Genomic DNA, 26,499 nt, shown 5'->3' on the forward strand with positions numbered 1-26,499 from the left:
TCTTCTCGACAATGGAGTTTATGGAAAATTCTGCTCCTCTCCACACTTGAGGTTGCATGATGGTTGGCCCGGGGGAGGCCGGACTAGGTGGTGTTCCAGGTCCCCTCCGACCCGGCCGTTCTAGGATACAGTTACCTGACCCAACTAACAGGTACCCAGTGAGTGTCCTTGGTCAGCTTCTCTAGGAGCGCTCTGAGCTGGCTGTGTGCGCTCTGGAGGTCCTCCTTCACCAACACAGAGTCCACCAGGTGCCCGTAGTGCTGGTCTATGAAGGCGGCGGAAGCGGCCATCTCCCGCTGCTGTTCATCCTGCAAAGAAGAGAGGCGGTTACGGAGCAACTGGGTGGTTCTCGCTCAAAATGAGACACCTCCAGTCTTCTTCTCGGGCAGTGGTCCAGCCTCTCATTTTCCAGCGATGAGCGGGCGACTGTGGCCCGTGAGTAAGCGACGGCGCGCCCAAGAACAGGGTGTAGTGGTGACAACCCGTCACGGCCCCAGAAATGTCGCCAGGCGGCAGACCTCATCATCGTTCGTCCTCTCGAAATACCCACTACGCATCTGTTCACCTCCAGCCATGGCATGTGCTCTGGGGGGGGAGGCCGATTCTCTACCCATGCGTACATCTATGTCAGTATCACACTTCCTGTTGGAAGAGATTTCCAAAGAAGCGGTACTGTTGTGCTGCACGTCAACTTGGTTGCATAGTTAACAGCAAAGCACTACAAACACTACTAACTAGAAGCAAAGCAAACATTTCTGGAATCGACGAAGGGGAGAAAGGAGAACGAGTAACTCTAATGCCTTCTCAAAACTCCTAACTTCAGCACCTAGAACTGAATTCTTCTGGTCATTTCCTCAGACGCAGAGCCAAACACTAGCACAGCAGCTAGAGTTTTTTACGCAAGGGCTGGGATAATCCCGACCAAATGCCCCATTTCCTTTCATCCTGACACGTAAAGGTAAGGGACAGGGAGCCAGTGACCCCTCCTTTGCTCAGCCTGCTCAGGGTTTGCTTCTTCATTCAAAAACACTTGGAATAAGCAGAAGCTCAAGCGGGTAGCTGACTGACAATGAGCTTGATTTGGGCGGGGAAAGGCCAGCGGCAGATCCTACTTTAAGTAACACTGCAAAATGAAAACGGGCCTCTGGCACTCACCCACCTCCCTTTCTATCTCTTTCCAGTCTTTTTTTTTTTTTTTTTTTTTTTGAGTTTTATTTATTTTGAGAGAGAGAGAGAGAGAGAGAGAGAGACAGCATGAGCAGGGGAGGAGCAGAGAGAAGGGAAGAGAGAATCCCAAGCCTGACGCGGGGCTCAAACTCACGACCTGTGAGATCATGACCTGAGCCTAAATCAGGAGTCAGCCACTTAAACCTGACCGAGCCCCCTAGGCGCCCCCACCGCTCTCCAGTCTTGGGCTTACAGAGACTCAGTGCTTTTACAGAGCAGGGCGAGCTGTCCTCCCCCAAAGAGACCCACATTCCAAAATTCTCTCTCCTCCTCTTCTCTCTGTTGCCAATCAGCCCCAGACTCCTATTTTGGTTTAGAAGATATGTTCTAAAGGTCTAGGAAACAGGTTGGCATGCTACCACAAAAACGACAGAGACACGAGAAGGCTGAGGCCCCTTCTTCCCCTTACTTCTTTCTCCCAAGAGGGGAAAAAGTAGATGACACTGGGAGAATCTTTCCTTATTTTTTAATTAAAAAAAAAATTTTTTTTAAGTTTGTTTATTTTTGAGAGAGAGACAGAGCACGAGCAGGGGAGGGGCAGAGAGAGGGGGAGACACAGAATCCAAAGCAGCTCCAGGCTCTGAGCTGTCAGCACAGAGCCTGACGTGGGGCTCAAACTCATGAACCATGAGTTCATGACATGAGCCAAAGTCAGATGCTTAACTGACTGAGCCACCCAGGCACCACTTTAATTTAAAAAAAAAAAAATTAATGTTAATTTATTTCTGAGAGAGAGAGAGAGAGAGAGGCAGAGAGAAAGGGAGACACAGAATCCAAAGCAGGCTCCAGGCTCTGAGCTGTCAGCCCAGAGCCCGACGCGGGGCTCGAACCCACGAACTGCGAGATCATGAACTGAGCCGAAGTTGGACGCTTAACTGAGTCACCCAGGCACCCCCTTTTTAAAAAAAATTTTAAAGTTTATTTATTTATTTTGAGAGAGAGAGTGAGCAGGGGAGGGGCAGAGAGAATTCCAAGCAGCTTCCACACGGTTAGTGCCTAAATCAGGAGTTGGACGCTTAACCGACTGAGCCACCCAGGTGTCCCCAGGAAAAGCTTTCTAAATAAATACTCTCTCCCACAGGGCTCCTCCCCTACTCAAAAGCACTCTTCAGTAAGCCAGCGCTGTCCCTGGATCTTCAACCCCACCTCCCCATCCACCCCACATACACACCTGTGCACCTGTACCCCGCTTCTGGAGTTTCCCCACCTCCAGGCACCCTCATTGTTCATCTTGGAAGCATTTAGCTCTTTAAGAAATCATAGAAGGAACATTTTTGCCACTAAGTACCTCAATCCTCCTAATATTTGCATCTTGAAGGAACTCAAGTAAATCTCTCATGGAGTAAAATGGATGACATTTGTTTTACAGCCATAAATCCCCTGAACCCTTTTCCTGGGCTGTAAAGGTGGAACTCAACCACCCGTGGCTTTAGCAAGAAAGTCACAGGGGCACCTGGTGACTCAGTTGGTGAAGCGTTTGACTTCACCTCAGGTCACGATCTCAGAGTTTGTAGGTTTGAGCCCTGTGTTGGGCTCTGTGCTGACAGCTCAGAGCCTGGAGCCTGCTTCAGATTCTGTGTCTCCCTCTCTCTCTGTCCCTTCCCCACTCACACTGTGTCTCTGTTTCTCAAAAATGAATAAACATGAAAAAAAAAATTTTTTTAAAGACCGTCACAGTCCTGAACAGCAGACAGGACGGATTCCTGCCGTGCTGTCGCTTGCCCCATGTCGGATTCACTTGCTGGATCCAAGTCGGTATTTTAATTAAAAACTACTTGGGTTTGGCTTGGGAATTTAACAGATTCGTGTGTTCAAGTTCTTGACAGATGTCCTTGATTTTCTGGGAGGGTGCTTATGTGAAAGAGGGAAGCGTGGGGAGCCCAGGCAAAGTCACTGCTGTCTGAACTGGGAGGAACTTCCAGATGCCCCGTTTTGTGCCTTCTGGTGACGTGACCATCTAAGTCTGGCCAACAGGCAAATGGAAAGACGGTCCTGTCCAGAAGGTACAAGCACCCTTATGCAGCTGGAACAGGCCTTTTTAGGCCTTCAGAAATGATCAACTTTAAACTTACAAGTGGGGCTGCTGTGTCCTCACAAACTGGGGATGTAGGTGGCGTCTTCCTTTTTTCCTGTATTGCAGGCTTTACAAATATAACATAGGGCTTGAACTCTGAGGTCCTCAGTTGTTGCAGTGCCTGTGAAAGAAAGTTCAAGAATAGTATGCGTTTCGGAAATACGTTACTGTGAAAACGCTTTTCGAAGGCTCAGTAATAGTGTGCTTCATCACATAACCTCGGTGGCAAACGTCCCGAGCACACGGTCCTATGACACTGGACTTCAGCTGGGCAGACCAGCTGCTCCTTTTCCCGTCCTCCACTTTGACACTGGACTTGGCTGGGCCCCAAAGGCCCACTTGCTGAGAACGAACGTTCCAAAGCTCCAAGAGTTGCCATTTCTTTAAGCCCTGACCCCACAAGCTCTGATTAACCTTCTTATGCCCTTCTCCACCTGCCCAGTCCTGACAGAAGAGGCAGCAAGATTCAACGTGCTTCTATTTAGTCAACTGTCGTCAATTTGGACTAATCCAAAATATGTGTTATCACACAGGCCTCCTTATGATATTCAAAGAAGAAAAGGTTTGCTAAGCAAATGAGGAGACGAAGAAATCATCTGAAACAAACCCTAAAGACTTTAGAAGATGTTCAATATGCAAATCATCCTGTTCATTAGCACATATGACCTATAACATTAGGGCGTCAATTTGGAAATACTGCTAAATGTACAATCTGGGGGCGCCTGGGTGGCGCAGTCGGTTAAGCGTCCGACTTCAGCCAGGTCACGATCTCGCGGTCCGTGAGTTCGAGCCCCGCGTCGGGCTCTGGGCTGATGGCTCAGAGCCTGGAGCCTGTTTCCGATTCTGTGTCTCCCTCTCTCTCTGCCCCTCGCCCGTTCATGCTCTGTCTCTCTCTGTCCCAAAAATAAATAAACGTTGAAAAAAAAAAAATTTAAATGTACAATCTGTACCCTGGCCCCCAAAATCAATAAAATCACTTTTCAAAGAAAATGCTGAAATCTAGACTTTTAATTTCGATTACCAACCCCCAGTAAGTCCAAATGAGAGAGGGTTTTCCTCCCTAGACATAATGTGCTTGCTGGAATCTGTTTCAAGCCAACTGCTGTAAAATAAAGCCTTACAGCTTATAGCGTAAGCTGTGTCTATAGAGGAAGAAAAATCCCCAGATTGGGTTCATAGCTTAGAAGTTTTTCTCAAAGACAAGGTTAAAAAAGATGGTTAGGTCCCGGTCAAACACACAGCATGCAGCGTGTGCAGAACTGGAAATGTTTTTGAAGCGCTTCACGGGGTCAGGTCTCCCTCTCTTTTCCCTTTCAAACGGCTCTCCTGATCGCCTCCTTCGGTGATTCCCTAAGTCACTGTTTCACTTGTCTGGGGAGGCGGGGGTGGGGGGGGGAAGGAGGCACTAGGGATGCGGGAGGGGGGCGCTGTCCTGATACCGAGAGCTGAGCCCCAGCCTCCACCTGTGCATGGACATCTAATTCCCGGTCACGTCACAGGTGACCACTCGGTGCCGCCATCTACTCCATGATTTACTCCATGCAGAGGCTACTGTCCGAGGCCTGCAGGCCCGCAGAGGGTCCACGAGCGCCCTGCAATTAATGCGGCTTCGTGTATAGATGGGCACAGTCGGGGGTACAACAAGGCTTCCGTTAGATCCTCAAAGGGAGACTGAAGGACATGCAGTACTCTGGACTAGAAAACCCTAAAACTGAAGTTCAAATGCTCTGTTAAAATACACAGTCCCCTCGTTTACATATTCCGTCAACAGAAAATGCCCAACTGGCCCAGAAACTCACGTCCGGCTCCACGTCCACCAGACACATTTTGTTTCTGGCCATCACGGCCTGAATGGCGTCCAGGCTGGTTCCATAGAGATTTTCCTTATATTCACCATGCTCCAGGAACCTAAAACACCACCAACGGGGATCAGGCCTTTAGTTCCCAAGCTTGTCTGAGTGAGTGTGGAAAGACGGGCGGACTTTGCACCGCAAATTCTCTCCCGCTTCCCCCATCTCTTCCGAGAGCCCTCCCACGAGGTCAAGTGGACCACTGGACACGTGCAAAGAGCCCCAGCCGCACCGAGGCCAGCCGGGCCGGCAAGTCCACGTACCTGTTATGATGTAAGTCGGCCTCGAATGCTTGCTTAGAGACGAAGTGATATTCCACGCCCTCCTTCTCGTGGCTCTTTCGGGGCCTGGTGGTGTCTTTTAAAGAAAGGAAAAGGGAAACTGGGCAAAGAAATGTCACCCCACGGTGAGCGAGAACAGCGGCAAGCCCGTGGCCGCCTTCCTCTCCGGAACCCATTGCTGCTTTGCGGATAAATGATTTGTCTGTGTCCCTGTGGGGCAGGCACAACCTGTGATGTAGGAAAAGGAGGCCTCCCACTTTGCAGGTGAGGACACTGAGGTGCAGGCTGTGGCTTTTATTTATTTATTTATTTATTTATTTATTTAATGTTTATTGATTTTTGAGAGAGAGAGAGAGAGAGAGAGAGAGCGCATAAGCAGGGGAGAGGCAGAGAGAGAGGGAGACACAGAATCCAAAGCAGGCTCCAGGCTCTGAGCTGTCAGCCCAGAGCCCGACGCGGGGCTCGAACCCACGAACTGCGAGATCGTGACCTGAGCTGAAGTCTGACACTCAACCAACTCAGCCACCCAGGTGCCCCAAGGCCATGGCTTTTAATGAATCACAGAAGGGATCCCTAATCCTAACCTTTGATGGCCAAATTGTTTTTCTTTTTGAGAGCAATGGGGCCCCAAATAGAGATGACGCTGCTGTATGCTTTTAATTCCTTATTCGGCTATTTCTCATTTTGCAAGAAAAGGCATGAAGACAGTCCCGTTATGGACTAGATGTGCCTCAGCAAAGCTGGCTCTCACGCTAATAATTTAAAAACACACAGCGTTTCCCCACTGATTTCTCTAGCAGACTTGAGATGCACACTCGGGGGAAAATCCAGTCCTTCACAGAACAAGAGTACACATGAAGTAACACACCGTTTTCCGGAGCATTCCAAAAGAAAAGATGGGATCTTGAGGGACGTTTTCATGCCCTTGAGAACTACCCGGGGATGCTCTGTGCTCCATATGTGGCATCTCTGTCCAACCTCTGGCAGAGCTGCGGGGTCACTTTTCTGACCATGCCATTCACTTGCTTAAATGCTTTTTATTCACCGCCCATTACACTCTAAAGACCTTAGATGAGTCTCTCCTCCCACATCACCCACACTAACTTCCCCAGTCCCTAACGCTGCTACCCTGGGTCACACCTCCATCCCCGTGGATGCACAAAGGGAACTATTCCTTTCTTCTCTGCCTGGAAAACTCCTATTTATGCTTCAAAACCCAGGCGAAGAGTCACTGCCTCTCTAAAGTGGGAAGAATCGGGAAGCCCTCCTCGACTCTCCTAGTTCCTAAAAGCACGGGGGAAAGTCACCTACCTGTGGTGTGCCTGGAAGCAGGTAGGCCAGACCATCCATATACCCCTGCTCCGGGGGCTGGATCTGGGGGTCTCCAAAGGACCAGAAGCAGTAGGCCGCAGGTGAGAGGCCTTTTGTGTGGCCTCATTAAGGACACAACTGGGCAGGCTGCCTGGTTTGAAACTTGGCTCCACTACTTACCAACTGTGTGACGCTGGGCAAGTTACTTAACCTTTCTGAGCCCCAGTGTCTTCCTCTGCAGGACAGGGTGGTGGTAATCCTTCTCCTCAAGGGTACTGGGAGGGCTGTCCAAGCTACCACACATAAAAGCTCTTGCTACAGGTCCTAGACTCTTCATTCTCCTCTTCCTTATCACATCCGGAACCAGGACCTCCTGCCTACTGGCTCTCAGCATCCACAGCTGCTTCTAGACTCAGGAACTGGCAGGGGCGTTAGCACCTAGGAGGACGCCCAGCCCCTCCGAGGGGCTGGAATCCAGCTACAAGGGCTCTCTGGCTTCTCTGAACTGCTCTCTTACCCAAGCAGAGGGCAGCGGCCATCGGGGTCAGAGTCATTGTGAAGAGGAAGCTGGAATGCCCCCTGAGGTTTCCACTTTGCCTGCAATGTGCTCTAGACTCACCTCCCCCCCCAGGAAGGAACTGGGCAAGTGGACTGGACTGAGAGTGGGCAGAAGTGGCCTTCTGCCTCAAAGGGTCCTAGTGGACCACTGAGAGTGGGTTTCTTATCATGTGTAGGTCTCATGATCTGCATATAGCAGGCAGTGTGTCCATCGGTCCCTCAGACTCAAAGTAAGGATTAGGATGGATATGGGGAGTCAAGCCCCCATGAAATATCCATGCACGTGCGCGTGCGCGCACCCCGCCCCCCCCGCCCCCCCCCCCCCCCCCCCCCCCCCGCCATGTGGGCCCTCTTCTCTTACGTGGAACAGCAACACCAAAGTGCTGTGGGTTCTCTGCCACCACCTTCTGCTTCAGCTCATGCAGTCGGGCTCCCAGAGATCCTGGGAAACAAAGGGAAGGTGACCAGGGTCCCTGCTGAGCAACCTCCCCACCCTTCCGGGAGGAAACCAGGGAGGAAATCCTGCATTTGTCCCCGGAAATGCAGGACATCACCTACCAATCAGAACCACCAGGCGGGGCCGCTCACCAGGCTGGTGCTGGTACCTGGTCACCTCCTCATAGGTCAGCAGCTCTGGAGACTCGGCTACTGCGGACACCTTTCCCTCCTGGGGGCTTCCCAGTCTCTCCCTTCGGCCCAGCCGGAAGCTTCTCCGAAGACCAGCTTTGGGGGAAGGGCAAGGGGAACCGCGGCATTAGTCCCAGGATCTCCCGGTAAAGACTTTCTCCCCCTGGCCAGACCTTGGAAGGGGGGCTGAGTCCCACCGGCCTGCATCCCTTCCCTCCCAGGGCTCTGCTCCCAGTGTCTGCACCCCAAAGCCCGGGCAGGTCAGCCCCTCTTCTGGCTGACAAGAAACTGAAGGGAAATGTGAGCCCCCCAGGCTCAGCTATTCCTCAAGGATTCCTGGGGATGAGATCACCCTGCCTGGTTTGGGAGCCCACGGCCAGCTGTGCACGGGCAGGGCAGCGTCCCCACTACTTACCCACATAGTGCCCTTTGAGGTACCCCTCACAGTCAGACGTCTCTGGGAACCAAACAGAGAAAGGGCGGCCAGTGAGCCATGCTGGACACATCCTCTGACCCAAAGGTTCCTGGCCCCTGGGGGCCAGGCGGAACCCACTGGGATGGTGTCTCAGGAGGGTCAGGAAGAGACGCCATATCCTGGCCCCCCAGGAAAACAAGTTCTTCTGTTTCACTCAATGCTCCATGCTGAGGCCCCAAACAGCCTTTCCAGGCCCTGGCAGGGGTTTCTGGGCCAGCAAGCCCCTCTGGGCTAGGATCAGTATGCATCAGGAGGGGACATTCACTCGCCCTGTCCACCCCCTGCAGTCTCCTGCCTCCCACCAGCACCGGCAGCCCAGCCCAGCCGGCGGGGGCCCGTGTGCTAGGCGGGCAGGGAGGAGCTCTGTCCCCAGCAGCTCTTCACACCTCAGGGCACAGGGAGAAGGCAACAAGCCCTTCCAGACATTTCTACAAAAAAAGGAGTCTCATCCGGGTGCACAGGGGATAGATACCAGCCTACCTTTGTCACAAGGCTGATCATCTGCGGTTTGCACAAAAGACAGATGGAAGAGCGTTAGCGGAGGGGAACCAGGAGGCCCTGAGGCTGACAGGCAGCCGTGGCCTCGTGTGCGGAAGGAGCCCTCCATCTGTCCCCTCTTTCTTTCCTCCGACAAACCTGTGATCCGAGCTGCGGTGCACTATTAAACTGAGACTAGCTCTAATTAGTCTTCCTGTGTGTGTCTCATTAGCGGCCCCAAGCAAGCCAGCTCATCACCGGCGTTAGCAGCCTCAAGGCCAATTTACTCAGCAGTCCTTCTGACTTGAGAGCAAGTCTGGACGAGTGGCCGTGGGCGGTGGCCCGGAGCCAGCAGAGCGGCTCACTCCAGGATGCCTGCCGGCAGCGGGCTGGAACCTGCTCTCTCTTTTCCGGGGCTTGAGACCTGCCTGGGCAAAGGCAGGTGCCAGAGGATGGAGTGGCACCGAGCAGGGCTGCGGGCCAGCTGTCCCCTGGTCACCTGACACCCCTTTGGCCCCCTTGCTTGGTTCCGAGCCCCCCTGAATCCGAAAGGCCATACCACGGGGAAGCTTCCTCTCTATACGCGGCTCTAACCTGGACACTCTGGCCACGGGCCCTCTGAAAACCTGACACCAGCCCCCATGCCATTCTCCCATGTTGGAAAAGAGGATGTCCTGACTCCCCTACCTCACACTGTGATGATTAAAAGGCAAGGTGAGTATGTTTTCGAGAAGGCAGGTGCTACACAGAGTAAGCTGCCAGATAAAAATATAGGACACTCAGTTAAACCTGAACTTCAGATAAACAACAATTTCTTAGCATAAGTATATCCCAAATATTGCATGGGTTACACTTATATTAAAAACTCATTCATTGTTTATCTGAAATTCAAATTTAACTAGTCATCCTTTATTTTTACTTGCCAAATTTGGGTCACCCACAGCCTTCTCCACTCCTCCACCATCAGTGGCTCTTGAATTGTCAGGGTCGGAGAGCCCCTTGGGAATCTAATGAAGGCCGTGGACACTCTCCCAGACAACACAAACACACAAACACAGACACACACAATTTGCACACAATTTTGGGAGAGATGTTTAACATGTCCCCCAGTATCATCTATGGGCCCCAAATATAGTAGCTTCTCTCCAGGGACTAGCCCCCCTGACCTACCCCATTGCCCCTCCGCATCCCTCTCCCCATCCCCTCCTTCCTCTGGAGGCCTGTGAGCTCAGACAAGACCCATCGTGCCCTCTCCAGTCCAGTGCTTGCTTCTTCGGGGCACAAACCCCCTGAGTCCCAACCCCGGCCCCTCCCTGAAGTGCTTCCCTGCCCATCTACTCACAGGGGGGCTTCCTGAGGCTCTGTGGGCTCGGCAGGGTGCCTGTGGCTCTCCGGTAGCTTAGTCGCCTATGAGAACACAAGGAGATGGGCAGGCCCATGAGCTGGGCCACAAAACCAGTCAGAGGGACTGTAAAACTTCTGTAAAACTCAGGGAAACTAAGGCCTGGATTGCACAGGTAGGAACAGCCTGGCACTCCAAGGGCCTCCCACCTTCACAGTCAGTTTCCATAAAGAGAGACACTTTCACGGGAGCTCAGTGGTTCACGAGGAGGAAGAAACCAAGTCTTTTGCTCTGGGAGAAGCAAGACAGTCCGGCCCAGGACAGTCAAGCGATCAGTCGGTACTTTCCTATGACTGATTCTCAAGGAAAGGAGGTCTTTTCCTCACTCTCCGCTGGCCTCCCCATCTCCAAGAAAGCTAGGAAGCAGCAGAACAACTCCCAGGAGAGGTCAAGGGCAAAAGTGACTCTAATTTAACAGCCTTTTCCCCCCAAATCAGAGAGCTCAGCCAGGCACGTTGCCCAGTTTGGCCATCAGTGGAGAGACCGTCACCAAGGCCTCATCTCTGATCTGAGAAAACACTCAGGGCTCTTAGAGGTGTCTTGAGTTCCATATTTAAATGCAGCTGAAGACTGCTCCCCCAAGACCTGTGAAACCAAAGACGCATATGGGTCTGAGGTTCCCCTGAGGGAATAGGGCAAAGGTTCGCAAACTTCGCCACCTCAGAATCACCTGGAATGTCTGTTGGGACACAGAGCTCGAGTCTGCCCCTAGAGCTCCTGATGCAGCAGGTCTGGCGCAGGGCCCAGGGGTCTGCATTTCTAACACGCTCCCAGGGGATGGTTCCCAGGGGATGCTAATGCGCCTGGCCGGAGACCACACGCAGGGGCACCGAAACAGCTGAAGCCTGAAGTCTGTCCCTAGAGCATTCCACAACCCCAAAAGATGGAGGTGGGCTACAGGCCTCAGAAGAGGTGACACGGTCATTACTGCCACACCCTCTGAGGCACCATTTACACTTTTGGAAATCTATCCTAAGGAAATAATTTGAAGCATGAGGAAGAGTCTAACGTGCAGGGTGATTCCTGCAGTCTCGTAGCACTGAAACAGTGCAGACACCTGAAAAGTACAGCCCCAGGGAGGCAGTGAAGTCACCCAGGTATGATCCTTCCCCAGAGACACCTCCCTGCACGCCCCAATGAGGGGCGACCCTCCTACGATGTGACCTTGCAGAGCACGGGTCCTCCTCTCCAGCACCCGCCACATTTATATAAAGTGTTCGTCTGAACCCTGCGTGACTTGCCTGCTAAACTGTCAGCTCCTCGGGGGCAGAAACCGTACTTGCTGCCCATGAGTGAACGGTCTGTTTTCTGATGCGATATTATACAGCCATTAAAATCACACAGTAAAGAAGAGGCAATAATGTGGGGAATGCCGACGTCAAAATATTGAGTTATATACACACAAAAAGCAGGACTTCCAGGGCGCCTGGGTGGATTGGTCTGTTAAGCGTCCGACTCTTTGATTTCGGCTCAGATCATCATCTCGAGGTTCGTGAGATCGAGCCCCGTGTCGGACTCTGCACTGCAGTGTGGAGCCTGCCTAGGATTCTCTTTCTCTCCCTCTCTCTCTGCCCCTCTCCCTCTCGTTCTCTCTCAAAATAAATAAACATTAAAAGAAAAGTAAGACTTCCAATGCTACGTGCACCACTTACATAAAAAGCACAGGAAGGAAATAAATGATGCTGTCTCAATAGGGGCAAGACTTTGGGCAATTTTCTTTTCCTCGCCCTTCCCTTCTGTATGTTTATGTCTTATTTTTCAACTTTCTTTAGGTGTGTGTTATAAAATATACGTTAATTTAGGAACATAGATTTCCATATGTTTGTTTAAATCTCCAACAGCCATCACCACCGGTTAGGGCACAGAAGACAAAACACACAAACCATCAGTACTTACCTCAGGAGCAACACACAGTGCGCCCCTCCGGCCATGGTGGCAGAGATTTGGGGCTCTGCCAGCTACCTGTGCCTCTAGCCACTCCAGAGCGCCCCCCCTTACAACATACCCCAGACCCACCTTTCCTGGAACTGCTTGGAGGGGATGAGACCGGCCCGGAGGTTGGTGTCCCCTACTCGCTTGGCCTGCCACCACGTGGGATCATCCTGGCTCACCACCTCCAGGACCTGCCTGCGCTGGAAAGGCAGGCCTGCCTCCTGGCAGGGAATGGCCCGGTCCTCCCGAGGGTTGTAGTGGAAAAGAGCCCGCATGAACACCTGAAGAGGGCGTGATCACAGACAGGTCTATGCTGCATCGAGGGCCAAATGACAACTAGCGCCCACGGTCAGGACAAGCAAGGAGCCTCGAGAGCAGAAAGCTACTCGGAAACACGCTGCACATATTTTCCTATCGTTCTTCAGCCATTTTGAATATTATAGTCAGGAAACCCATCAAGGTTCAGAAAATTAATAGATGGGCTCTATATCTGAATTTCTCATTCCAAAACTAAGTATTTCCTTATTTACCGGATCTGCTGTCCTTATAACAACCTCTTAGCGTAGACAAAGCGGCAATTAGTCCTGGGAACAAAAAGTAAAGGCGAGCACGATTTTAACTAAAATGTTATTTTTGATATGCTAACTGCCCCTGATGAAGTCAGCAGCCATCTGCTAAATAAGTAATCTAGATATTTTGGTAAGAACCCAAATACTAACAAAACTACTGTTACTGACTCCTCACCATCCCCTTTCAGTGGGTAATTGACATCCACATTTTTTACAGCTCAGTCCTGCCTCCTCTGTCACATACTTGGCCAACCCCCAACTCTCCCCTTTACCCTGAAGTCACCCTCTAGAGAAGATGATGGGAAAACAATAGCATTTTGTCACACTTCCCTGTTCTATAACTTAGTGGATAGATCTTTTTTATTTCTATTTCCAGACCATTGAGGCCCAATTACATTAACAGCAAACAGGAGAAAAAAAAAAAAAAAAAAGCCAGGGGGCTTCCTTAAACAGATCCAAGTCATATTCCTTTATGCACCAGTCAGAAAAGATCCAGTTAGACAACAGTAAGAACTTTCTGGCCAGATATTGCAAGGACAGACACCCTCAACCAGCCACAGATGTCACCAAGGTCCCAGGTACCCGTAAGAGAGTATAATCTTAAATGCCCAGCCCAGATCAAGCTTCTGGATCAAGAATATTTAGGAAGGATGGGCTAAGGCACAGGCTACCCATTTTATCCTCCAGGAAAACCAAGTTTTCTCCCTGTATCGAGTTAGAACCTGCAAAAGCTGCTTACGGAGATCACATCAGCATGTCCAAGAAAGAACCACCTTCCATCAGATAAGAGTCTACATTAGGTAAGCCCTGGGATTTAATCAAAGTGTGCAAATAAGAAACAGTCGCGGAAAGACTATGTGTTCATTTGCTGTGAAACACGGACATCAAAGACGTTGTCCATTACTGATCCCCATTCACCAAAATGTTTATTGACAGCTACTCTGTGCCAAGTGTTGTAATGTCCCTTCTTTCATGCACTTAGTGCTGGGAGGCAGGAGCTGGGAATCACCTTTCTTGAAAAATTGGCACGCTTCCTTCCACCTACTAATGAAAAGTATGTTGTGCATTTCATCTCCTTTCTGCCTTGGCTGCCAGGAAGACCAGATCCAAATTTATTTGAAATCAGAGCCACGCCCTCTTTTCCGCTCTACCCACCACCTCAGCTCGGGTCATGATAATCTCCCACCGAGGCTTTTACAACAGCCTCCCCACCAGGTCTCCTTGCCCCCAGTCTCTACCCACTCTAGCCTCCCCCACGGAGCTGCCTGGGAGCTCCCGCATCCCCCGGGGCCTTACCATTCCAGTGCGCGCCAGGCAGACTTCCAGCAGCCAGCCCCGGCATCTCTTTGTCCAAGGGCTTTCTCTGGCCACTGCTCTACTCTAATCCAGCCAGCAGGGATTGCTGGGAATTAATTCCCGGGTGCAGCCTGGTGCGAGTTGGTGCCCTGATCTCCCAGCTGCCCTGGTGCCCTGGTGCCCAGATCTCCCAGCTGCCCTGGCTCTTGGGTGGGAAGACGGAGGGCGTGTGTCTGTAGGGCAGCCCTGAGTTTGTCCCAGCAGGATTACACCCACAGTGGTAACTTCCTCCTCTCCACACCCTTGAGCCTCCGTCTAATGCAGACCCCTCTGCCTGAACCTCCCTCCTCCTCATCTTCACCAGGGAAGTCCTACCAGTCCTCACCTTCCTCCAGCCCCACTTCTAACACCCTTGCTACATGACACCTTCCATGGCACCTGTAACTCTGCTCGGGATCCTTCTGAAGCACCAATCGTCCAGCAGTGAAACACTTGGTCCCCTGCCCCCCCCCCCCGCCCCTTCTGAACTAGGAATCCTCAGAGCTACTAACTGTCCCTGTCTCCAGCACCTGGCAGAGCGCCCGGCACAGAGGAGGTGCCCAAAAAAGGGTGCCTCACCGAAGAATTAAACAAATGGCAGTTACTTAATTGGTCCCGAATCCAGCACATTTGGTACCTTCTCCTCTTCATGGCCCTGATTTTCTACTTCAATTAAAATAACCTTGTCTTTTATTAGTAAGCTACGTCAAATCCTGTTTAGAAAGAGACAGGTACAAATACATGAATCACACTGTGACTGAATCACAGTTCTCCACTGAGCGTGCGGTCCAAGGACCAGACACGTGATCTCTTCCGGAATGACTGCTTCAAAGCCCTCCCCCACTTCCAACCCCGCCATACCTTGCTGTCCTTTAACCGGCCCTCCTCCTGGGTGGCTGGGATGATTTTCAGGGTAATGGATCCCTGGGACTGCGCCTGAAAGGGGAGAGGGCGAAGCTTACCACCTCCCACGTCCAAACCTCCGTGAGTTCAAGTCTTACTGTCCAGATCTGGAAACTCGCGTTCAGAAGGAAGTCAGACTCGCCACCACCCCTGTGGCCCACTGTCCCATGGTGGCACCCAGTTGGATTAACTAAAGGAAAACTCAAAACCAAGTACCATTTGCATTTTCATGGGACAAAGGGACAAAGGAGCACCAAGGACAGCGCATGCAATGAATTCCACTTTCCCATCCCTCCTGACCTCCCGTGCCCCAAAGGGCTGACCTCTCATGCCTCAAAGGGCCACCCTTCTTTCTATTCTCTCAGGTTATTTTAATAACCAAGTGCAGTTTCCTTTCCCTTCCTTGCTTCCATTTTCCCCACACGGGTTCTCCAATCTCAAGCCACTCCTCCTACCTTTCCAGGGGTTCCCCTTCCCTCTACCCGACACAGACTCTGCACCCCCACGTGGGGGCCCACGAGGCAGAATGCTGGCAGCCCACGAGAGCACATCTCGCCCAACGGTCTCCCAGGCCCAGCACCACCCTAGAACACAAGGAGGCCAGTGCCCAGAACCAGGGAAAGGGCAGTGGCGGCAGGAACACCAAAGGAGCCTGCCCGCTCCCTACAGCGGGGCCTCCTCTCTTCGGATCTTCCCATTTCTGCCCCTTCCCGAACCATCAGAAGTTAGAAAAGAGGGTCATGTTCGGGGAGGATGCCTTAGGGTAAAGCAGACAAAACTGTGATTGGGGCTTTTTACAACTGCAGCTTGACTTGAACTTCCAGTATGGGCTCTGGAGGTGGTTTGCGTCCCAGCACGTAACACCCTCTAGAATCCCCTTACAGATGGGAAGTGCTGTAGCCTTTCCCAGATGTTTACATCCTAATCATAACCACACACTGGATGAAAAGCCACCCCTGCTCTGACTTTACAGGAAAGTGAAACGCAAAGTGAACTAATGACCTGCCGGAGGCTGCACAGCTAGAAAGTAGTGTAGGCAGGATTCAAACCCAGGACCGGCTGACCCCAAAGCCCTTGCTCTTGGTCCTCCCTGTGCTGCAGCTTCTTGTTCCATATTCCTCAGCCCTTCGGAAGAGGGGGCCCTTTTGAGGGGATCTCCCAGAAGGGTCCTCGGGAAAGGGACAGGGGGAGGGGGAGGGCTGTGCTGAAGAGACGGTCTGAGAGGCAGGAGGCCCGGAAGCGCCATTCTTCCTGTTCCCCCCGCCCCTCGCCCCCTGGACACGCTGCAAGGCCACTTTGCCTGTAGCCTCTAAACATCCCCCCCCCCGCCCCCGCCCCCAGCATGCATGCAGCACAGACCAGAATCTGGCTGATCTCGTCCGGGCGCTTATGCAGGACTGTGATCCCGTTCACTTCTCGGAGCTCATCTCCAACGTGGACCAGACCTAAGAGACACAGGGGCTGCCCCTCAGCACAGGAAGGGGCCTCAGCCCCAGGGCCCCACTGGTGCCCACCCGAGGAACCCGCCGCACGCACGGCAGACCCAAGGTGTAAAGGCAGCGGGTGGGCCCGGGACTGGCTGAGCCCTACTGCGCGCGGGGTCCCTCACTCGGCACCGCGGCCTCCAAACCACCCAGGGAAATCCCCAGTTTACAAGGGCGCAGCTGAGACCCATAACGCAGCTTGCCCAAGGCCGCTCTGCCAAGAAATAAAGGAGCCTGTGTTCGAACACATTTATTTTGACATAGAAGGTCTGTGTTCTCTCACTTATAACCTTTGCTTCTTTAAAAACATTAACTCTTCACCTTCCCGGATTAGCAGACACACTCTAAGAATGTCTTTCTCCAGTCTTAACAAGAAAAACCGAAGGGCCCCGGGAAAGATGGCATCAAGGGTGTCACACACACCTGTCCACTGGCCTCTGCTTGAATGACAAGAGTCTCTACACACTGGGCCCTCTTTGCTAATCAAAATGAGGCCGGCAGCAATGGCCCCCAGAAGGCAGGCAGGAGTGCGGAATCTTGGGCCCGCCCTCGACCTGCTGAATCAGAACTGCATTTTAACAAGATGCTTGGGAGGGTGGGGGGGGGCTTCTGTGCTTGTTAATGTTTGAGAAATCACTGGACTTCACAACAGCGATCCCCAGACTTCTGGGGTAACACCTCTCTACACCAGAAGGTTTGCCTCCCAACGGAGTAGCTCTTTCACACAAATGATTCTCAACCTGTTTCCCACCCAAACAAATCTGGGGCGTGAACACCCTTCCCTCTGTAATAGTGACAACCGGGGTGGTGGGGAAGGGTGTCCCGGCTCCTCAGTTAGAAATTACCCGTCAAGCCCGTGCCGTAGGCTGAGCTACCATAGCCCTCGGCTAGGCCACGGGGCAAGACCCCGACGTTCTCCAGGCCCAAGGTATTTTCAGACGATCGAAATTTCTACCAGGCTTGGGAAGAAGAGAAATCCAGCCACACTTCCCGAAAGCAAAGCACATCCCAAACAGGGGCCAGAGAGGAGGAAAGGAGACTTGTGGGCCAAAGGGAGAAGGCTGGGGCACGCTGGCCATCACCTCGGCCAGGCCAGCACTGACGCCACTCACCGCTCCGGTCTGCTGCGCCCCCTCGCATGATCCGGGCCACCACAACAGCTCCTGAGTGCTCATCCCGCCGGATGGTGGCACCCTGCATCAGAGACAGAGCGGGTGGGATCCTAAGAGGCAGCCCCAAACCTCAAACCCCAACTCTCTGGACCCAACAGAGTGTCCCCATCTCTCCTTTTGTCACCCCAGAGGGCAGATCAATGGGGCTCTTTCCAGTGCTGAGGACATCATAAAACCGGCATCTCACATTAACACAGCACAGCAATTCACACCTTACAAAGCACTAACACTGGGGAGCCTGGGTGGTTCAGTCGGTTAAGCATCCAACTTCGGCTCAGGTCATGATCTCACTGTTCGTGGGTTCGAGCCCCGCCTCGGGCTCTGCGCTGCCAATCACAGGGTACTGGGCCTTCTGTGGTTGCCGAGGGGAACCAGTTATGCGCCAGCCAGAGCTTCGGGACCAGGACTTGGCCCGTGGACCACAGCAGAGATGATGTCTAGGGTGAGAGGCGCTAACAAGCCCTCAGTTTCGTGCACCGTGCAGGTGGGACTGTGGCAGGCAGGGCAGTGTCAGGTGAAGGGCTGGAGTTGGATGACCCTGGATTTGAATCCTCTCTGCCATTCACTGAAAGCATGCAGCCTTAGCAAGGAAGCCCCTTATCTTCTCTGAGTCTGTTTCCTCTAGGGTGTGGGATAGCACTTAACTCTGGGGGTTAGTACAAGGGTTCTATCAGGTAATGCAGGCAAGCCACGTAGCATACAGTAAGCACTCAGTAAACGTTAATCTTTTATTATTGGCTGTTCCTGCAAACGCATTGGCACACCCATTATTATCTTCATTCACGCCGCCTATTTGAAGCCCATAGGACAGATACTGCCAGAAACCATCAGCCAAGAACCCCATGGCTTCTTGCTCCCTAGACCTTCAAACTTTCCAGCATCTCTGTCCATCCTTTCCTCCTTTCTCCCCCCTCTCAGAGGAGGGGCGCCTTCCGTCTGGGCTGGTCCTTCTGTCCCCTCCCTTTCTCTGCCGCAGTCTCAATGCCCCATCTCTGCTGGCTCCTTCTCCTGGCTCCAAAAATATCACATCCCCTTCATCAATAAAAAGCCTGCCCCCCTCCCCCCATCCAGCAGCCACCGGTCTCTTCCTTTGGAGCAAATATCTTTTTTTTTTTTAATTTTTAAATGCTTATTTATTTGAGAGAGAGAGAGAGAGAGAGAGAAAGAATCCCAAGCAGGCTCTGTGCTGTAAGTGCAGAGCCCAACACAGGGCTTGAACTCACAAAATGTGAGATCATGATCTAAGCCCAAACCAAGAGTTGGATGCTTCACAGACGGAGCCCCCCAGGCGCTCCTGGAGCAAGCTTCTTAAAGAAGCAGTCGCATCTGCTCTCTCCACTTCCTGCCCCCCAAGTCCCACCAGCTGCCAGCTCCCACGTTCCATCTTCTCTCCTCTCTCTCCCATCTGACTTTGGTGCCCGCTCTCCCTTCGGGATCTTCTCTTAGCCTCGGCCCTGGTGATACCCCTCTCTCCTGGGTCTTCCCGGTGACAACTTGTCCTCCTCAATCTGTCTTTCAAATGGTGATTAAAAGGCCAGGATCTGGCCCTGGCCCCCTTCTTGCTTCACTGTCTACTCTCTACCCAAGCGGTCTCGACCTCTCAGGTGTGATTTTCACCATTCCGGGATGCTGGTGGCTGCCCACTCTGTATCTCTGAACAAATAACCCTTCCACTTCCTGGATGCCTCCACTTTTGAATTCAATGGGACCTAAGCTCCCTATTCCTCCCTTGAATGATGGCCCCAGTGCCCACCCGGCCATCCCAGCTGGATACCTGGGCACTATCCCAGGGATTTCCCACCCCCCCCCCGCCCCGACTCCTGCCCAAAGCGGTGCAGCCACAAAGTGACATTAATTTTTTTCTGAAATACTTCTTGGCTTTCTCTTCCCCGTTCCCACAGGCCTAAGTCAAGCCCTCTTTCTGAACCTCCACCTATCTGGTCCCCACCTTCAAATCAGTCCTCTGCTTCTGGCCTCCTCCTCCAGGCCACTTTCTATCTGGCAACCAAGATGATCTTTCTTTTTTTTTTTTTATTTAAAAAAATGATTTTTTTAAATGTTTATTTATTTTTGAGAGAGACAGAGTGTGAGTGGGGGAGGGGCAGAGAGAGAGGGAGACACAGAATCCGAAGCAGGCTCAGGCTCTGAGCTGCCGGCGCAGAGCCCGATGCGAGGCTCAAACTCACAAACCGTGAGATCATGACCTGAGCCGAAGTCGGACGCTCAATCGACTGTGCCACCCAGGCGCCCCTGGGATGATCTTTCTAAACTGCAAATCTGACCATGTTATTTCTTACCTAAAACCTTACAATAGCTCCCCACTGCTTTCAGGATCAAGCTATGACACGCTGCAGGGACAAACAGCATCTCCCTCCGATCCGGCCCCACCTCTGTCTCTCCTAACCACAACTTAGCATTCTACATCCACACTGGGAAGCCCAGAGCTCCCTGAATATGACAGAGCGGGCAATTAGCTAGATATAAGCAGGGAACAAGTGCTTTCTGACTGATAAAATAGCGGAGGCCAAGTTCCAAACAGCCAGGACAGACCCTAGGGGATATGCCCGAGTTCCTCCCTCTGATCACTACCCTACAGTAACCGATGGCTTCATTGTAATGCACTTACATTGTGGTTTTTAACCCCTTGCCCCCGCCCTCCCCCATTGTTGCCCTGACAGGTCAGACAAGGACCATATGGGGCTAAAAACTCCCCCTCCCAACTGACAGGAGGAGTCCCTTGGATGCCTGGCTACAGCCTTGGTCAGGAACCGCCCTATCTCTGACCCATAACCTATCCAAACAGAAAAATGAAAAGACAACCCTGACCCACAGTGCAGCTGTCACTTCTGGGCCTGCCAGCTCTCCAACGGTGGAGAGTGTACTTTCACTTAAACTGCTATGAAACCCTTGCTTGCGGGGCGCGTGGGTGGCTCAGTCGGTTAAGCGTCCGACTTCGGCTCAGGTCACGATCTCACGGTTCATGGGTTCGAGCTCCGCGTTGGGCTCGGTGCTGACAGCTCAGAGCCTAGAGCCTGCTTTGGGTTCTGTGTGTGTGTCTCTCTCAGCCCCTCCCCTGCTCGTTCTCCTGCTTCCCCCCTCTCTCAAAAAAATATATTAATAAACATTTTAAATAAATAAAAATAGACTAAAATAAACCCTTGCTTGCTTTAGAGTTTGGTTCTAAATTCTTTCTTGGCCAAACTCAGGAACCAAGGAGGGAGAACAGGACTGCCCATTGACAAATACACCATGCTGTTTCCCTCACCGTGATTTTGCTCAGGTAACTCTGTGCGGAGTGCCCTTCCTCTCCCTTTTCCTTCTGGGAAACTTGTTCCCTCTCTTGGAATTCAGCCCCGGCATCACCTCCTCCGGGACCACCCCCCCCACCCCGCCCCGTCACTCTCCTGTGACCTCCCAGAGGGCAAGGACTAAGTCTTAGTCGTCTCTGAACCTCCGGTGCCCAACACGGTGCCTGGCACACGATATGCTCACTGCATCAGTGGGTGCCTGCCCCATTTTGCAGGTGGGGAAACAGAGGAGCACTCCTCTTCCGTTTGCAGAAGTGGTTTAGCTGGGGATCCTTGGTGAGAGTGGAATGGGGGTCCCTGGAATGCCAGCTGCGGTAACTATCCGGGGCAAACACTCAATTCTCTGGACTTCCTCCACTTCCCTCCATCTAATAAACACCCCTGTCCCTTTGCTCGGTAAATCGGTGCTGAACTAGGACCAGAATGATGACAATGTGTCAGCTGGGGAGGAGAATGGCTGCTGCCCCGTGCTTCCTCAGTATTCAGAGCTGGATTTGGCCAACTTTTTCTGTAAAGGGCCAAATGCAAATATCTTAGGCTTTGCAGGCCACACCATCTCCGTGGTAACTACTTAGCACCGCTGTCACAGGGAGAGGCGGCCACAGACAATGGGGAAGTGAAAAGGCATGGCCGTGTGCCAGTAAAACTTTATTTACAAAAACTGGCAGTGGGCTGGGTGCGGCCTTCGGACTATAGTTTGCCAACCTCTGATTCGGAGCAGGATGATCAGGGTGGCCCTGTACAGCTGCGAAGGTTATTTACTGCACAAAGGAGCTCGGCCACAGTTGAATGAGGCCGTATACACCCACAGAAAGAGGTACCCTGTACACAGTGGTGCCACGGGGACTCATAGCAGCCGTGATGAAGCTGCCATCACTCACTCCAAAGACTTCGGGGCTGGGGGGGGTCTCTTCCCAGTTTTCTGGGTGGGTGAGGGACAGGTACAGCGACAGGGTTAGGGTGGGGAGAGGTGAGTGTCACATACCAGGGGCTCCTTGTTCTTCACCAGGCGGACAATCTTCACTGATTCTTCATCAAAATCCTCGTCAATATTCTCGGGCAGAGGGGGAAGAACAGGGTCGAAGTTCTTTTGGGCAACCGTATCGTGCACCATAAGCATGGCCTGTCAGGAAAGCGAGAGAAATGAAGGGCTCCAGCCCCGAAGCTCACAGGGGCCCAGGGGGGCCCTGACTAGGCAAAGATTTGGAGGTCCCCGATCTCAGGCCAGAGAGACCACCGCCCCCCAGACACAGGCACTGAGGACCCCTCCGCTCAGAATTCTCCTTCCTTCCTCAGCCTCCTGGCCGAGCGCTCCCTCCCGCCCCCATCCCAGGAGATGCACGCTGCGGGGACAGGCAGGGACTGTGGCGTGACTACCTTGAGGTGGGGGGTGGACAGCAGCTGGAGCAGCTCCCTCTCGTCGCTGTGCACGGAGGCGGCCTGCAGCTCTTCTATCACCTGTAGAGGAAGGACCAAGACAGAATGCACCTGCCGGAAGTCGCCCAGGGAAAGACGCCGCTCCCTGCGCTTCAGACCCAAGGGCCCTCGCCGGAACCGTGACAGCACCCAGGAGTTCACTAGCCCCTCAGCCACCCCAGGACGGTCGCTCCCAGGGAAATCACAGCAGGGACCAGAAGCGCCTCGGTAGCTCTGTAAGGTATTCCTAACGGGAGCTAACCTCTTAAGCCCTTCCTACGAGCTCTTCTGTTTATGTGGAGCTCCTCGCCTAACTGGCACAGTGAACTGAACACAGAAGGTGCTGTTGTTTCGCCATTTGACAGGCGAGGATCAAGTAAGAGAGATGAAATATCTTGCACGAGGTCAAAAAGCCAGGATTTGAACCTGAGCTTAGCTGGCTCTATTATCTGTGTCCTCACCACTGTGCTATTTTATAGATGAAGCAGCTGGGGCTCCGAGAGGTTGACTGACTTGTTGAAGGCCACAGAGCTAGTAGGAGAGGCAGTGCTGACAACCTAACGTGCTCTCAGTCACATCACAGGAGCGAGGGAAGGTCTGCACCCACAGGCTGCAGCCGGGCCTCGCCAGGCCGTCTCCTGAGGTTAGGTGAGTTTATTCAGGAGCTGGTCTTGGCAACCAACTGGGACAGCTTTTCCCAAGCCATGCAACACAGAGGACAGGTCTAGAAGAAATTAGGAAGCATTCCTTTTTTTTTTTTTTTTTTAATTTTTGTTAATGTTTATTTATTCTTAAGAGAGAGACAGAGCATGAGCTGGGGAAGGGCAGAGAGAGACAGAGGGCAACAGAATCTGGAGCAGGCTCCAGGCTCTGAGCTGTCAGCACAGAGCCTGATGTGGGGCTCGAACTCACGAACCGAGAGATCATGACCTGAGCCGAAGTCAGATGCTTAACTGACTGAGCCACCTAGGCACCCCTAGAAGCATTCCTGTAAAAAACAAGAATGCTGGGACGCCTGGGTGGCTCATTCGGTTAAGGGTCTGGCTCTTGGTTTTGGCTCAGGTCATGATCTCACAGTTTGTGGGTTTGAGCCCCGCTGGTAATGCAGAAACTGCTGGGACCCTCTTGTCTCCCTCGCTCTCTCCCCCTCCCCTGCTCGCATTCTCTCTCTCTGCCTCTCTAAACAAACAAACAAACAAACAAACAACAAATAAATAAATAACAAGAACCCCGAACCAGTAAGCAGGGACGCACTGCAAGTCTTTGGATCCTAGGGCTTTACATGGGGCCTCCCCCAAAGCACAGAACAAGGTGATTGTTTGACCTTCATATCGCCAGTCCTCAACAATGTGAGAACTGCTGATCTGATCCAAATGCTCTCATTTCACAGCTGGGGGAAGAGACTTTCTCGGGAACACACAGTAAGTGGGCGTCATTGTGTCCCCGAGTCCCCTGGCCTCGTGCAAGGCTCACAGGTTCTTTCCTTCCTGTTAGGAGGCCCAAGGAGGAGCAAGAAGAGAAGGGAAGGAGATGCCTCTTCACCTCTGGGCTCCGAGCCCCTGGGTCCCCTAGGCTAAGCGATGGTGACAGGCAACATGAAGGAGGCCTACGGGGTAGGGAGCAGGGCTAACACCGTAAGGAAAAACCTGGCTTACATCCTCAGCAAGGGCCACAGCGCTGTGCAGAACTGGGGTTGGACTTTGCCTCTCGTAATAGCGCAGCTTCTCGTGAATCTGCAAAGACAGCCGATTTCAGGCTGGGGCCTCCCAAGTCAGCTGCCCCGGTGTGCCCCGGATACCACACAGCCTGCCCATGACTGTGGGGCTGCACGGGGCTGCACCCGTGGGGTCACCGGTGGGACAGCAGAAGAGAAAGCCATTCACAGTGGGCTAATGAAGACCTTCCTGGGGGAGGGAAAAGGTTGAGATGAAGTGCATGGGCCCCGGCTAGGAAAACCTCTAGAAACCCTCACGAAATGGGATGAAATGAGGCTTTTACCTTCATTAAGTAACTGAGGCTTTTTTCACTGAATACATCCCTCAAGAAGCCCATCTCTTCCTTGTGGTTGGAGTCAGGTCTGAGCTGAGAAGTCAACAGTGCCAGGGTTTCGTGCAAACCTGAGGAGAGGGGAAGAAACACAAAGTAGAGCCAATGCAATGGGTACTTCCTGGGGACCCCAGGGAACCCGAAGTGGACCCTGCCGTATGGACATGTTCTCTCCCCAGGCTCTGGTTCCCAGGGTTCGCAGGTAAGGCCGCTCCCGTGAGCCAGGGCTGGGTCCACCTGCTTTCTGTCCAGCCTCGGGCTGCTGAGCAGGCTCTTGTCCTTCAGGGCTATGGCAGCCCAGCCAGGGGTCACACTCACCGGAATCCTCAGACAACACTGGCATGTCTGTGCTGGTCAGCTCCTGAGCTCCGCCTGGGGATCCTGGGAGAAGGAAGGTAAGCGCTGTAGCTCCGTCAAGCATGTTCATTCAACAAACAGTGATTACACGTCTGCTGTGTCTGTCCGTGATCAATCTGGGGACAGAGGGGTTGGGAACAAGTAACTGCTCCCTTTTGTCAGAGAGCAAAGGAAGACTAAGATTTGCTAGTACCCCCGATGTGCCAAGCATTATGCTGGGTGGTCTCATATGACATTTTTCTTAATCTGCACAAAGCTCTGAGAAATGGATACTAATATCCCCGTTTTAGCCTGATGAAGCCTGATCAAGAAACAGGCTTGGAGGAGTTCAGCAGCTTGCGGGTCAGAATCCATGCTCTGGTGGCCCTTCCAGGCTGGTCTCAAAGGTACAAAGTGGCCTCTGCCGGACAGTGGGTGCTCTCCTCTGCAGCATCCCCTGTGCCCTGTTACCTTCTAAGAGGTCGTGGTCTGGTCCCTTGGCCTTCACAAGTCCCTCGGTCACCTCCAAGTCCCTTGTCACACCTTCAACAAGTACCTGGCTGGGCCTACGAGCTCCCTCCTTCCCCACCACCCCCAAGTCCCAAACTGAAGGGAGCCTCCCCCAGAATGGAGTGTTAGAAAGGAGCTGGAGAAACGGGAGTCGGGTTTCTACGGGAGTCGGGTTTCTACTACGCAGGACTGGGGAGCCCTAGTTCAGGAGCCACCCCCCCCCAACGTGCTCTGCAGCACGTGGACCTCAAAAAGTCCTCCTTCAGAAGGGGACAAGGAGAGTAATGATTCATTCATTCCGCAAACATGGAGCACCGGTGACACCAAGATGCCAAAGAATGATCCTGGGCTCTCCAGCCACCGCACCCCCCCACCTCCATCCAGACTCACCCTCCAGTTCCTTCTAGCCGTGCCCCCCCCCCCTCCCCGAGGCGGCCAGCCACGCACTCCAGCTCGCTTTCGGAAAGAACCTGTGGGACGAACAAGGAGCGCGGCTGGCCGAAGGGGAGGCGAGCCCCAGGGGCCGCTCGGAGGCGGTCGGGAGAATGCCGAGCGGCGGGAAAGGAGCGCGGCGCACCGCCGGGAAGGGGGGGGTGGCGAGCGCGGGGAGTGGGCCGGGGGCCGAGGGGCGGGACGCGGCGCCCCCTCCCCCAGGCGGGGAGCTTGAGGGGCCGCGAGGCAGCCGCGCGCACGAGGGGCGGGGCTCAGCCCAGCCTCCCCGCCCCCTGCCGCGCCCCTCCCGCCGCAGCCCCGCTCCCGGGTCCGTTCCCCGCGGGGGTTCCTACCTGGGCGCGCCGGGATCTCCGTTCCACCGCCGGGAGCCGCGCGGGTGCCCGGAGCCTCGGCCGCGGCTGGCTCCGCCTCCCCGGCCCCTCCCTGCCGCGGCCGCGCGGGGCGGGGGTGGCGGAGCCGGAGCGGGCGGGGCGCGGGAGGAGGCGGGGGAAGGGGGCGCGGGAGGGGGCGGGGGGAGGAGCGCGGGGAGCCTGGGCGCCCGGCCCCGCCGGTCCTCTGCGGACCCGGGCTCCGCTCTCGGGCCTCGTATACCCCCACCGGGTGCCCACCCACCGAGCACCGAGGAGCCCGCGCCTGTGTCCTTCTACCCGGCACGCGGCCAGCTCTCCCTTCTGCCCCCACCGCCCGCACATCCCCCACCGCCGCGAGTTGAGGGCTGGACGCTTGCTTCACGTATTATTCAATATCGCAAAC

General features: G+C 53.5%; 1 protein-coding gene across 6 annotated transcripts; it reads right to left on the reverse strand.

The window, feature by feature from the left end:
• MPP3 (MAGUK p55 scaffold protein 3) lies at positions 1-26,147 on the reverse strand. Of its 6 annotated transcripts, XM_086687434.1 has the most exons (20): positions 25,741-25,991; positions 25,255-25,326; positions 24,766-24,828; positions 24,400-24,518; positions 24,057-24,134; positions 22,363-22,443; positions 21,971-22,108; positions 17,618-17,699; positions 16,381-16,466; positions 14,980-15,054; positions 12,299-12,495; positions 10,223-10,287; positions 8,884-8,904; positions 8,344-8,385; positions 7,860-8,024; positions 7,663-7,743; positions 5,415-5,508; positions 5,101-5,209; positions 3,300-3,422; positions 1-308 (listed from the first exon to the last, which is right to left on the reverse strand). In XM_086687434.1, exons 3-20 carry the CDS (start codon positions 24,788-24,790, stop codon positions 132-134), a joined length of 1,758 nt encoding a protein of 585 aa, XP_086543560.1. In that variant the 5' UTR covers positions 24,791-24,828; positions 25,255-25,326; positions 25,741-25,991; the 3' UTR covers positions 1-131. The 6 variants fall into 6 exon arrangements, with proteins under 6 accessions (XP_086543560.1, XP_086543559.1, XP_086543558.1 ...); XM_086687433.1 differs by lacking the exons at positions 25,255-25,326; positions 25,741-25,991 and adding an exon at positions 26,079-26,147; XM_086687432.1 differs by lacking the exons at positions 25,255-25,326; positions 25,741-25,991 and adding an exon at positions 26,079-26,126 and having other exon boundaries at positions 24,766-24,920.
• Positions 26,148-26,499: the final 352 nt, after the last annotated feature.

The sequence above is a fragment of the Puma concolor genome, chromosome E1 (assembly GCF_028749965.1).
Source record: "Puma concolor isolate L17-30 chromosome E1, mPumCon1.1.hap2, whole genome shotgun sequence".
Taxonomy (NCBI): domain Eukaryota; kingdom Metazoa; phylum Chordata; class Mammalia; order Carnivora; family Felidae; genus Puma; species Puma concolor.

What these genes read in the sequence shown, in the direction of transcription:
- MPP3 (XM_086687432.1), bottom strand. Translation starts at nt 24,874, where the DNA reads ATGAACATGCTTGACGGAGCTACAGCGCTTACCTTCCTTCTCCCAGGA. An exon ending in TGAAGAACAAGGAGCCCCTG is followed by an intron (nt 17,700 to 21,970) that starts GTATGTGACACT and finishes TCTCTGATGCAG; the next exon opens with GGTGCCACCATCCGGCGGGA. An exon ending in TCCAAGCAGTTCCAGGAAAG is followed by an intron (nt 10,288 to 12,298) that starts GTGGGTCTGGGG and finishes GTGTTCTCATAG; the next exon opens with GCGACTAAGCTACCGGAGAG.